The sequence below is a fragment of the Eublepharis macularius genome, chromosome 8, assembly GCF_028583425.1.
Source record: "Eublepharis macularius isolate TG4126 chromosome 8, MPM_Emac_v1.0, whole genome shotgun sequence".
Taxonomy (NCBI): Eukaryota; Metazoa; Chordata; class Lepidosauria; order Squamata; family Eublepharidae; genus Eublepharis; species Eublepharis macularius.
The window spans coordinates 79,979,637-79,992,672 of record NC_072797.1 but is presented as its reverse complement, the minus strand read 5'-3'; the positions used below and the strand labels follow the sequence as shown (position 1 = coordinate 79,992,672).

General features: G+C 40.9%; 1 protein-coding gene across 1 annotated transcript in view; it reads left to right on the top strand.

Annotated features, from left to right (window-relative positions):
- The first annotated feature begins 2,910 nt into the window (after positions 1-2,910).
- ALDH7A1 (aldehyde dehydrogenase 7 family member A1) overlaps positions 2,911-13,036 on the top strand; it is a 37,723-nt gene continuing 27,597 nt past the window's right edge. Inside the window, exons 1-3 of the mRNA XM_054986737.1 lie at positions 2,911-3,147; positions 4,008-4,061; positions 5,954-6,019. Coding sequence (XP_054842712.1) covers positions 2,950-3,147; positions 4,008-4,061; positions 5,954-6,019 — 318 coding nt within the window. The 5' untranslated portion in view covers positions 2,911-2,949. The remainder of the gene's footprint in view (positions 3,148-4,007; positions 4,062-5,953; positions 6,020-13,036) is intronic.

The following is a 13,036-nucleotide window of genomic DNA, read 5'->3' as shown; positions in this document are numbered from 1 at the left end:
AGCTTTGTAAATAAATTACTTTCCTGGAAGTAATCTTCGTTGAATAACATGGAACTTACTTCTAAGTACTTCTCCCTGTTTTTATCTTGGATAATTTGATCTTTGCATGGATATATCACAGACCCCTTATATTTCATGGCCTATTACTCCCATTGTTTACATTTTCTCTGTAAACTTGTATATTATATTAATTTTAAGGTGCCACAATAGACTTTTTCTCCTGCAGCATACTATTGTGGCTAGCATTCCAGCATGAGTAATCTTTCTCTCTCTGCAATTTTATAGCACCACTGTACTTGAATTACACCAACTATTCTTAATTTCTGGTTATTTCATTGAGGCTAGAACAGATGTAAATTGGAGACCATTCATAAGAGCTTAGAACAGTGGAGGGGCAGACTGATATCACAGTTTTGTCTGGAGTGGGCTTTTTTTCCTACTGAACATGCAAGAAAATGTGAATAACTTTGAATATATTTAGAATATGACACTAGAAGTCATACTTCTGTTTCAAAGCTACCTATAGAATTTTGCCAGTGGCCATGAATTGAAGTGCTTGACACTCTCTCTCTCTCATCTTCCCATCTGTTCATTACTGCTTAACTGCTGACAGTATTTTTAAAATCACAGTCTTGAGAATAAGTTTCATTGGCTTTTGGGTTTATGAAAAGAAATTATATCTCTCTTGACCTACAGTTTAATTGTTGCAAAGTGGAAGAGTTATCAGTTTAGTGTTCTGATTTGTCTGTATTGTCTATGCAATGTATTGCATGTGTCCATGATATTAGTTTTGAGAATGCGCAGTGCCTTCATTCTGTAAGATTTCCAAAACAAATTAGCCATGCACTCGATGAAAAATATTTCATGCTAAACCTATTCCACATTCTTTACAAACCAGAATCAGGACCTCGGTATGTACAGCAAAGGAAAATCTAATGGGAAAAAAGCTAGGTAAGGTAGTACAGCATTCTGACTTGGTTTCTTTGAGAAGTGTCAGAGTCAGAACTAGTGAACAAGATCTCTCTGAAGTGTTGGTAGGGGTCACCTGAGTTCATAATCTCTGTGAGGCATCTTGTCTGTTTCAAAGGCACATGCCCGGGCTGTTCTTTTTTCTGGGGGTTCATTGTGTCAGTGAATAGTAGACCATAGCAACTTTGGCCACAAAAGCCTCTTGATTAAATGAAATCATAGAGCTATATGTTCTTACCTGATCTACCTCTGGAACTGCTGAAGTTCCAGCTGCGTCAGAAGTGCATAACTTACAGACACAGCTGGAACCTGCTTTATCTTAGGAACTAAATTAACCTCTTAGGCATAAGACTTGTTCTAAGGGTCACTGGGACTAGATAAAAGAAGGACTGAAGAGACTAAGGGATAGGACAAGAAACATATCACTCAGTGCCATAAAGTTAACATCTAAAAATACAAGGACTGAACTGTATAATTTAATAGATTTTAGCAGGTAATTTCAAAATAATACTACCCTTAGTAATTATAGCAGAATAGGCAACAATGCAATTACAGTTGTGAAGGTTTTTTTCCAGGTTAATAGAGCCTTCCTAAGAACACTTTCCTGGGAGTAACTTCTGTTGAATATACTTGCCTAGCATTCTGAGAAGACCTGCTTTCTGCTACAGGACTTTGGGATGGTGAGGTTATAGATGGTGTGGTACAGTTGCCAGTTTCTCTCAGCATAACCTACCTCTCAGGATGGTTATGAGGCTAAAATGGAGAATACCATATACATAGTTCTGAGCTCCTTAGAAGAAGATCAGGATAAAAATTATTTATTTATGTCATTTATAGTCCACCTTTCTCACTGAGACAAAAGGTGGATTACATAATGTAATGTAATGTGAGATTAGTACAATCAATATCAAGGACATTTCCATAAACAATGCCAGAACTAGACAACATATAACTACCCCATAGGATCATACTTGAAGCACAGGTAGTACACAAGAGCACATACTTAAAGCAACAGATAGGGTATAAGGCAACATAGTGATGAAGTCTATTGTCCCTAAATCGTTAGTAAAGCATCTGAGACCCCCCTCCCTACAATACAGCCCTCCTAGCTGAGTAAAAAGCTCTTTTGAATAACTGTTTTACATTGTTTGCAGAAAGCCAGGAGACTGGGGCCTGTCCTGACCTCAGAGAATGCATGTGTAAGGGTGGTACTATATAGATAAGTAAAAGGTACGCCTGCTGTTTCCTGCACTTTCTAATTGGGAAACATTTTCTATTATCTGAAACAAATTAAACCTAGATTTCAAGATTTTATGAAGGCTATTAATCATTGAAAACAGTCCGACTTACTTAATACGGACATTTCAGGCACGCTGCCTTGAACAGCAGATTTTCAGGGTATAAACTCTGGAGATTCAAACCCCCTTCTTCAGAATCTCCCTTAATACTACCTATTATTTATACAGCATCCATTGTGTACGTCGCCCTGTATATCATTACAAAGGAGCGTGGTGACTTACATTTCTTAACCTTTCGCGGCCTGGCCCCATTTCGTCTCAAATTAAAAATGGAGAAGTCTCTGGCCCGCACCCGGACTTACAATCTAAAATAGACAATGGGGAAAAGAATACAGCAAGTGGAAACCCAGGTGGCCAGAAGAGGCTGGGCGCAAATAACATCAGCGGTTGTTGATTGCCAAATAGCTGTTGGTTGGCCTGCTCTGCGATTAGAAGTGTGCGCTTGCAACGGTGTAGCAACGACTGTTTCGGTTTCCGCATGGACAGAAGGCAATACTCCCGCCCCGGCCCCCCTCCCGTTAGCCTTTCACTCGGGAATGAGGGCCCTTCTCCGGAGACTACGGTTGGAGGAGCCGCTCTTGGGCGGAGCCGCGCCTTCTCCAATCGGCTCTCCGAGTTCGGGGGTGGGACTGTCTCTCGCGGCTCTAGCTGGGCGTTGAGAGCGTCGCGACTTCGGCGGACAATGTTGCTGAAGCTCAATCTCGCTGCGCTCTCTCGGCACGTTTCCCTGAGGAAGAGGCGCGGCCTGCAGTTCTGCAGACCCGCTGCACCCATGTCGACCTTGCTGGTCAATCAGCCACGGTACGCGTGGCTCAAAGAGCTGGGCCTGAAAGAAGACAACGAGGGAGTTTACAACGGCGCATGGGGAGGAAGAGGAGAGGTAGGACGGATTGCCGAGCGGCCCCGGCTGATTTCCTAAAAATCTGTGCTGAAGCCGGAGTCTGCAGCGGCGCGCAGCCTCCCAGGCGGCCGCTCTCGCCTTTGCTACACTTCTGCCGTTTTGAAACAGTGGAATTTGGTCTTCTCCTTTCCATTCCGCTTGGCACGGTCTGCTGGGTACGCAGTGCCGCCTGTTAGAAATGCCAGGAAAGGGGCGGGTCTCTGCCTAATAATGTTTAAAAGGTTAATCTTTTGTATAGCCAAGATCCTGAAACCAGTTTGCCCGTTTATGCAACTTAAAGTTAGAATTCCTCGCGCCTTAGCGCTCACGTGTGCCACGGTTTTGGCCTTGAGGCTGATAACAATATGATTATCATTGGCTAGTGAATTAGCAAGCATGGATTCCTAGATCTAAATTAGATGTGATATTTCCTGGCTTTGGTTTAAATTGACACTGGCTAGATGGTACTCCTTTACTTTTATTTGGTGTACATGTTAAAATAACATGTTAAAATACCAAAGATTCAAATGAAAATGTATTGCATCTCAAAATGTGCCTCTAATGATTTGTGTAACTTATGCACTTGTGTTAGTATGGCAAGGTTGCTTGACTATTGAATCTAGATCTGAAAGACTGTTGACATGCTACTGGACAGTCCCTACAGCCCCTCACTACATGTGGACTTTTCTCCATAGTATTGCTTCCCATTATGTACATACTATGTGCAGAATTTGTTTGTGCAATATCAGTCTATACGTTGGACTGAGTTTGACTGAATATTTCAAAATCCATTCCCAATATGTAGTGAATTTAAGCTATGTTCCTAATCAGTAAATATAATAGAAATGTCTTCCCTTTAGGTTGTGACAACGTGTTGCCCTGCTAACAATGAGCCAATAGCCAGAGTTCGTCAGGTAATATTTTCTTGTATCTTCAGTGCTATACTATCAAGTACATCCTATACTTCTCTTTAGGATTGCATGGTAAGAAACTGGCTGAGTAATGTGGACCCTGGAAGTCCTATGATCAAAGTCTTCTGTCTATGTCAGGCATGTTGAAATGGGGCTTTTCTGCAAGATATCACTGTAGAACCTGGGGAGAAAGATGTTGTCTGCTAGATCATCCTTTTTGCTGTTTGAGGTAAAGTTCTTTTTGACAGAGGGGAGATGTGCCAAAGCATCAGATATGCTGTATTAAAAAAAAATAAAACTTGAGTTCTGTATCAATCAGCACAACCCTGTGTTGTCAGTTTGTCTACTCTGACAAATGTGATGACTTGCTCTGCAATAGTGACATCCTGCTCTAGGTAATTTAGAGCCAATTCTGCTGTAACTTACTTTTGAAAAGTCAACTCTGCATGGGATTTGGCTGCTAGTCTCTTACTACCAGGTCTTGCTGCCATGGGGGGATGCTCTGGGAGCCACTTTCAAAGATCATGAGGGCAATACACGGCAATACAGCCCGGAAAACCCACAACAACCATCGTTCTCCGGCCGTGAAAGCCTTCGACAATACATCATGAGGGCTCTTTCTCTGCACAGTCCACCTTTACTGATTTTTGTACATTGTAGTGGAACTATGTAGGGCTCAAGTGCTAGTGAGGTAGCAGTGGCTGTTGCTGCTTCTGTAGTGGGAACAGGGCCATTGCTCAGAGAAAGATGAGGCTTTCCTACTGTCACATCTTACACACCACTAAAAGGCAGCAATAGAAGATAGGATTGACTATTTTTCTAATGCTGCTCAAAGTGCCTATAAATATTAGGTTCTTGTAAATATTTTTTTCAACTTGATAGAATTTGGAAGTGGTCTGTGAAACTATAAATCCAGTATTTTTTCTTTTGTTTTAAAACTGAACATCTTGGCTAGAGTGATTGTTTAAATAACCTTGTTGCTTTGTCTTTTTGGGGGAAAAACTCCCATCTACAGAGCTGAACAAGAATATACTATGTGTCCCATGATCTGTTGGAAGCTGTCAGCCTGTGACTTAACTACAGTGATCCAAGCAACGGTCATCTCTAGGCTAGATTACTGTAACTCGCTCTACGCGGGGCTGCCCTTGAGCCTGACCCAGAGATTACAGCTGGTACAAAATGCAGCAGCGCGTATTATTACGAGAGTGCCAAATAAGGCACATATAACACCGTTCTTACGCGAGCTGCATTAGTTGCCAGTGGAGTACCAGATCAGATTCAAGTTTCTGGCATTGACCTATAAGGCCCTGTGCGGACTGGGACCAGTGTATCTACGGGACCGTCTCTCCCCATATATTCCCCAGAGGACACTTTGATCAGGGGACAAACAGCTGTTGGTGGTCTCTGGTCCCAAGGAGGCTTGCCTAGTCTCGACTAGAGCCAGAGCCTTTTTCGGTCCTGGCTCCCACCTGGTGGAACTCTCTGTCTGCTGAAATCAGGACCCGGCAGGACCTACTAACTTTTCACCGGGCCTGCAAGACAGAGTTGTTCTGCCAGGCATATGGCTGAGGCTGGGCCTCTGCCAGCCTGGAAAAAGGGGTGTATAAATCTTAACCCTCCCTGTGAAGGCTGTCCACCATCCTGTTTTAAATGTGTTGTTTTTAATGTGTATGAATTTTTTTAAATTGTATTTTTAATATGTTGTTATCCACCCTGAGCCCACTCACGGGGAGGGCGGAATACAAATCTGAAATAAAATAAAATAAATAAAATCATCTCCAGTTTCTGATAGAATGGGCTAATGCATTCCTTTTACTTTGCTTATGACTGATACAAGAATAATCAGTCAAAAATAGCAAATTGATTGCTTTAAAAAACTCCTCTCTACCTTTTAGGCCAACTTGGAAGACTATGAAGAAACAGTAATGAAAGCTAAAGAGGCTTGGAAAGTATGGGCAGAGGTAAGTGAAGCAAATCTATCTTTACTAGAGTAGACACACACTTAAATGAGCCACAAATCCATTGAACAGCCTCCCCCCCGCTTAAAGCAATGCATGCAGTTTCTGATTCTTTCTCCTTTTTGGTCCTCTCTGAAGAGGTTACTTGTGGTACTGCCGCTTGGAAGTGTTCCTCCAAGTTGCTATATGACTTCTACTCTACCAGTACCAGTTTCTGTGGGAGAAACCTGATTTCATTACTGTCCTTTGGGGATCTGTGTTTAATATTAGCCTGTCATGTCGACCTTTTGCTGACATGACTTAAGCTGTAACTTAATTTAGGTATATGAAAACCTGCTGTTTTCTAGAAATTTGGAATTGCAGTCTTTGTGTCAATGTAGATGTTACAAGGTTGCCCAAGGTATAAAAAGGTGATGATATTCACATTATGACCTATTGATCAAAAAACATTTGTTACTCACGGTCTGTGAAACAACCACTCTGCAACCTGAATAGCTGACATGTCTGACTTTTGTGGTATGTGTTGGTAAGAAACAGATGACCTCTGCTTCCTATTCACTGGGATAAAGTTCTCTGTATAAAGCTGACCAAGTTTTAATTGCAGCATTTAATGTCTGTGTACTGATGTCTGATGTCTTGTCTGATATTCCATAAAGATGGAGTTCAGTAGTGTAGGACAGCCCAGGGACCTAGGCTGTAAATATATGTGGCCCTGTGTATTTATGACATGGCTGAATGTTTTAGCTGCGGTGCCAATAATTGCAAGGGGAACCAGGTTTAAAAAAGCAATCCTCTTAATCCACAATCTGACAACATTGACGTTCCTTAGGAGTTCTGTCTATTAGACCATCTCCATTCATTTAAAAGGAATAAGCCAATCCAAATGCAATCTCTTGTGTTATATTGGTTGGGCTACTGCTTTTAAAGTGAATGGGGAATTCTTGCATGCTTGGGAACTGTGAGAGTGTTATCTCGATGCACATGGAACTGACTTTGAGTGAATGTGTGAGTGAATGAATATGTCTGGCTTTCAGATTGCTATTTGAGGATGAGCTCCAAAATAGCTAGGGGTAGAGTCTCTTTCATACAACTTTATTGCAAGGCAGGCACATTGTTGTTGAAATGTGCATTGGGGAAAGGCCAGGAGAAACAGAATTACTTAACTGGAATAAATGTGTGGAGGCTTCAGAAATGAAATGTTTAATGTTGAACATACCACCTAAGCTCAGTCAGTCATAGAATCAGGAACTTGTTGCCCATAGCGGAGTGAAGTACTAGTAGTAAACAGGGTGGATTTGATTTAAAATACTAGTCGGTAAGACTCGATTTAAATTATGGTTTTCTACATAAAGGCTCATTCTTGCTAGTTGGTATAACCTTAATATTTGCCACATAAATGAAGGTTTCATTTTTAGAACAATAACTTCTCAAGTTAGTTATATCAGAAAACTAATGATTATTTGGTTACTTACAATTTAGTAACTAATAATAATAATAATATTTGATTTATATACCATCCTTCAGGACAATGCCACACTCAGAGCAGTTTACAAAGTGTGTTATAATTATCCTTGCAGCAATCACCCTGTGAGGTGGGTGGAGTTGAGAGAACTCTGAGAGTGCTGTGACTGACCCAAGGTCACCCAGCTGGCTTCAAGTGGAGGAGTGGGGAATCAAACCTGGTTCTCCAGATTAGAGTCTTGCTACTCTTAACCACTACACCAAATAGATATTTATGGAATTATTGTGAGGTGAATGATCTCCAGTTTTAATAGGTTAATCATGCATATTTGGAATTTTTTTTTCTGTTGTACTTAATTGGAAGGAGAAAAATAAATGTAAATGGTTATTGTTAATTTTTTTTAACTGAAACAATAAGCATAAGTATTCTTGTATTTGTTAACTAATATGGTTAAACAAAAATATTCCCAAATTGGGTTTCTTTTACAGCCTGCAGCCGTTACAGGTTTTTTCTTCAAGCAGGAGAATAATATGATAAATATCAGGCAGCACTCACAAAGATCTCAAGACTACTGGAGTATTTGGCTCAAAAAGTTTCACTTAATTGGTACTATTTTTTACTTTCATTGGTACGTTGGTACTCCAGATCTATTCCACCCCAAACAATCTTCTGTTAACTGAACTTGAAACTTGGCACTTAAGAAGTAAGGGGGTTGATTCTGTGTACATTGATTTACTGATGAACAATAGTCTTGAGGTAAATATAAATGATGCATTCTATGTTGTTAAACAAAGAAGATGCAGTTTAATAGGCAAGTAAGTCTTACATATATTCATTTTTTTTCAAAATATTATTTTCTTCCTGGAAAAAAAAGTGGGGGCCCCTCCCTCCCCAGGGCTTCAACTTTTTTGGAAATTTCACATCTGTAGGTAGGAACCTTATCTTGAAATCTATGGTTTTGTGCGGAGAGCCAACAAATCAGTATCTTTCCATTTAACAGCTTAGCTACTGAAAACTACAAAATGTTTGAATGATTTGAGCATAGATCTTTTTTTAAAAAAAAGCTATTTGAAATGGATTTCTTGAGGTGTTGTATTGGTTGGAGCCTTTTTCATCTGCTTTCTCAGGGTAGGCAAATCAATCCTATGCATATTTCACTGTATTCGGTTGAATCTATTTCTATAGAAATGTGTACATCCAAAAAAGATTCCTTCATATGACATAGCTGCTTAAACAATACTTATTGTAATTCAGAAAATTTAGTGGAGCTTTCAGACTGTTAGGATTAATATTATCCTTTAACTGCAAAAAGTTAAAGCAAACATGCTCCTATTTCCAGGTGAATTCAGGTTGGACAGCATTTTTGTAAGGCAGAAAACGGGCAGCAAATTAACTTAATTTTCTTTGAAGTATTAGGCTGTTTGAAAACTTTCCCTGTAGGCATAGTGTTCTTGATCTTGTGAGGATTTCAGTTGAAACCAGCTTTCTGTAACTTTCCAAATCTTGTAACAATCAATTGACTCTTTATGGTTCTTTTTCTCTGTTACTGAATTTTGGCTTCAGCAGCTGCAGCTAGATTTGTATCTCTTTCTGAATTGTTGATGGTTTTGTCACACTGAGATACTTTGTGTACTGTCTCATCACTGGTTGATAAGAAGCACTTTGTTCAGCATTGTAGTCATATTGCAAGTTGCAACTATGCTTTTTGAATCGTTCTAGGGTTAAAAAAACCCATTGTTTAAGAGTAAAAATGCATAAGAACAGCTAATTAAACCTCCTGCTTAATTTCTAAATCCTTTGCACGTTATGTAGGAGTAAATTTCATTGATTAAAGTGTATTGTGCTTTCTCGTATGTAAATTTCTTCGCAGGTTGGGGGCACCCCTGAAGAGTGCTTTATAAATGTAGTGAGTGCTTAGTTACATGTTGAAGTTATTCATGTGGGACAGAAGCAACAACAGTGCTAGATCAGAAATTATAATTTGCAGATCCTATTAAGTGGCAGTGAAAGAATACAATGAAGCGGAATCTTTGGGAATGGGAGGGGAAAGAGTTTATGGAATAACGGGCGAACAGTGGGGTGTAAATGGAATGAGTGAAATGAAAAGGGGGAAGGCAATGGAGGTTGACTCGATAGGAAGGAAATGGGTGCTGTGGTAGAACAAATGTCATGACTTGTAGTGGTTAGAATGTTTTTAGATGGGTAGCCATGTTGGTTCTGCAGTAGAATAGCAGGATTTAGGCCCTGTGGCACCTTAGAGACCAACAAGACATTCAAAGTGTAAATTTTCGAGAGTCAGAGCTCTCTTCTTCAGTAGGGTGTCTCTAAGGTGCCATTGGACTCAAATCTAAGCGAGAATATGATTTGGAAAGAAAGATAGGGCACCAAGGGGTGTGTATGCATTCCCTATAATTCCATTCAGACTCCAAAGCTAACTCCTTGTTGATCCAGTCATATTGACTCCAGCCTTGGTTTGTTTCCATGCCATCTTTTCAGTGTATGATAGAAAAGACAATCTCTTTTGTCGAACAAATCTTTTAAACATAATCCTTATCATCAGTGTTGTTTGAACTTCTAGTTTTTTAGGTAACAATTCAGGCAGTAGCTATCATCAGAACAGTGTCCTGGAAAGTAATAATAGTAGATATTTGAAGAGGTGTACTGAGATGGTATTCTGTACCTGCAACTGACATGGAGCTTTGTCCTCCCTATACGCTACCCTAGCATCTGTATGCAGTGATCTCTATCCCTGGCTGCCCCAAGTACAAATCCCATGTCTGTAAACTTTGTTGCTTCTGCTTAATGGTTCTTGAGTGTCCATTGCTCCTATCCCAAGAGAAAGTGTGAACAATATACAAAGTTTGCTACCATTTGTGTCTGTCCCCAAATCTTGTCCATGTTTATGTATTGCAGCAAGATACATCCCAGCAATACCCTCAGTATCCCCACTCATGGGGAGGGGCTGTGGATCAGTGGTAGAGCACATGTCTTGAGTGTAGAAGATTCTAGGCATTTCCTGTTTAAAGTATCTATGGAACAGACCATTGTATGAAAAACTTCAAGAGCCTCTACCAACCAGAGTACATAACACTGAGCTAAATGTTCTTCATTACAGAAGTGTATTCTCGGTGTTACTGTGGCATGGATCCAGGTGGCTAGATTGGCTGTGTCAAAGGAGGGGGGCATCTTCAGGGCTAGACTGAGTTGGAAGAAAGCCTTTTTTGCAGCTATGTTAACTTGCTTCTGCAGCAGGAATACTGGATCTAGTATAACCCTTAGGCTCTTAACCAAGTCAGTAAGAGTCAGATGAACCCCATCAAAAGTGAAGATCACAATGACCTTCAAGATCTGTCTTTCCAACCAGCATCACTTCTGTCTTGCCTGGGTTCAGTTTCAATTTGTTTGCTTTCAGCAGTCAGGCAGTGGCTCAACACCACCACCACATAGCCAAGGGGATTTGGAGAGAGAAGGAATGTCATCCACATATTGATGAGATTGAGTTCTCTAGCTAAGAATGATTTCTCCTAAAGGCTTTTCATAGAGGCTGAGTAGCATGTGGGTTAGATAGTGCCCTGTGGAACCCTACAAGACATTTCCCACACTGAAGATAGTTAGCCTCCAGCAGCAAACCTTTGAGTTTGTTTTATGAGGACTGATTTAAAGCAGCCCAAGGGACATCCCTTGATACCTACTTCTGCCTCCAAATACCTCAACAGGATGCCATGATCTATTGTATCAATGGTTGCAGATATATCCAGGAGGAGCAACAAAGAAGCATGGCTTTTGTTTATATTCAAACTGAGTTAAAGTCACTAGAGCTGTCCCTGTCTCATAGCCAGGCCTGAAACTAACCTGAAAAGGGTCCAGAGCACCAGAGTTGTCCAAGAAGACCTGGAGTTGGGTTGCTTCTGCTCTCTCAATCACTTTGCCTAGAAAGGGCAGATTAGAGACTGGGTGATAACTAGTCACATCACTTTTGTCTAGGGATGTTTTTAAAAATAATTGTGGGATAACTACCTCTTTTAGTGGCTGAGGGGATGTGCCCTGAGTTAGTGATTGATTTATGTTAATTGAATTTGGGAAAACTCTGAATTTGGAGGGAACAACCAATAATTTCTTATATGGGGAGTGGGGAAATCTTCTACTAGAAAACAAAGATGTCTGGAAGTTTAGACATTTACAGTGTTATCCTAAGCAGAATCAAAAAGAGTCCAGTAGCACCTTTAAGACTAACCAATTTTATTGTAGCATAAGCTTTCGAGAATCAAGTTCTCTTCGTCAGATGGAAGAGAACTTGATTCTTGAAAGCTTATGCTACAATAAAATTGGTTAGTCTTAAAGGTGCTACTGGACTCTTTTTGATTTTGCTACCACAGACTAACACGGCTAACTCCTCTGCATCCTAAGCAGAGTTACTCCAGTCTAAGCCCATTGACTTCAATGGGCTTAGACTGGAGTAACTCTTCTTAGGTTTGCACTGTTAATATGGAAACTTTCATCTTTGTCTTGAAGGTAGAAAGAAGCAGGTAAGAGGCAAGCCTGCCCAATTTAACTCGTTGCAGGACATTTAAAAAAGGCAATCTCCTTCTAGAGAATCTCATTGGTCAAAGAAGGACAGCTCCTGCAAGGATTGGCTGCTCACTTTCCCCTCCCTTCCACATTCCCCCTCTCTTCTGCTTCTGCCTCCCTCCCCTTCCCCTCTCCCCCCCTCCCATCTGGGCAGGAAACCCAGGAAGGGCAAGAAACAGTGTTCCTTAGCTGTTCCTTAGCAAAGAAGTAGCCCAGCTGTGTTTTACCAATTCACCTGAATCAATTCAGTAAACTTCAGTTGAGGAATACTGAATCTGATTTGGTATTCCCTTTTGAGTTCTGTAATACTGAATTTCACCAAATTAGTTGGAATCCAGTATTTTTAAAGGAACCCCAAATCTGAATTGCCCCTCCATAGGGACTTGGTCCCTCCCTTGAGCGCTTCCTCTTGGCTCCCTGTAGGGTCTGCTGAATCCCTTTACTCTCCTCTTGGGGCAGAAGGAATGTAAAGGAATCTCATGTGGGGAGGCTGAAGAGGGAGCAGGCTCCTGAAACAGCCCTGGCATCTCTGCAATCTCCTCTTCTCAGCAGATCTTAGGATGACTATTGCAATGGTGCTCAGCTGCTGGGTGCCTCTGACACCTCTGTATGTCCTGCAGTGGCAGCCTCCAGCATTACAGTGATGTCCAACTCCTTTCCCATGGAAACAGTCAAATATTACATTGTGTGCACATGTGGCGGGGGGAGTGATGAATAAAATGAGAGCAAAGAAAAATCTTTAACGTGTGAACAGAGTTGTATAGAAGAGCGTGTCAGCCACACATTCAGCTGTATGTGTATTGAATATGATATGGGAATTTTCAAATTCTCTGCAGTCCTAGTCCTATTACATTGTTTGTTGTCTCCTCATCCTGTTGTGCTGGCTTACATTATGTAATTCGTCTTCAGTTTCAGTGAGAAAGGGAGACTATAAGTAACATAAATGTGCACCGACTGTATGTGTGTTAACTGACTTGTGAACAGGGCTC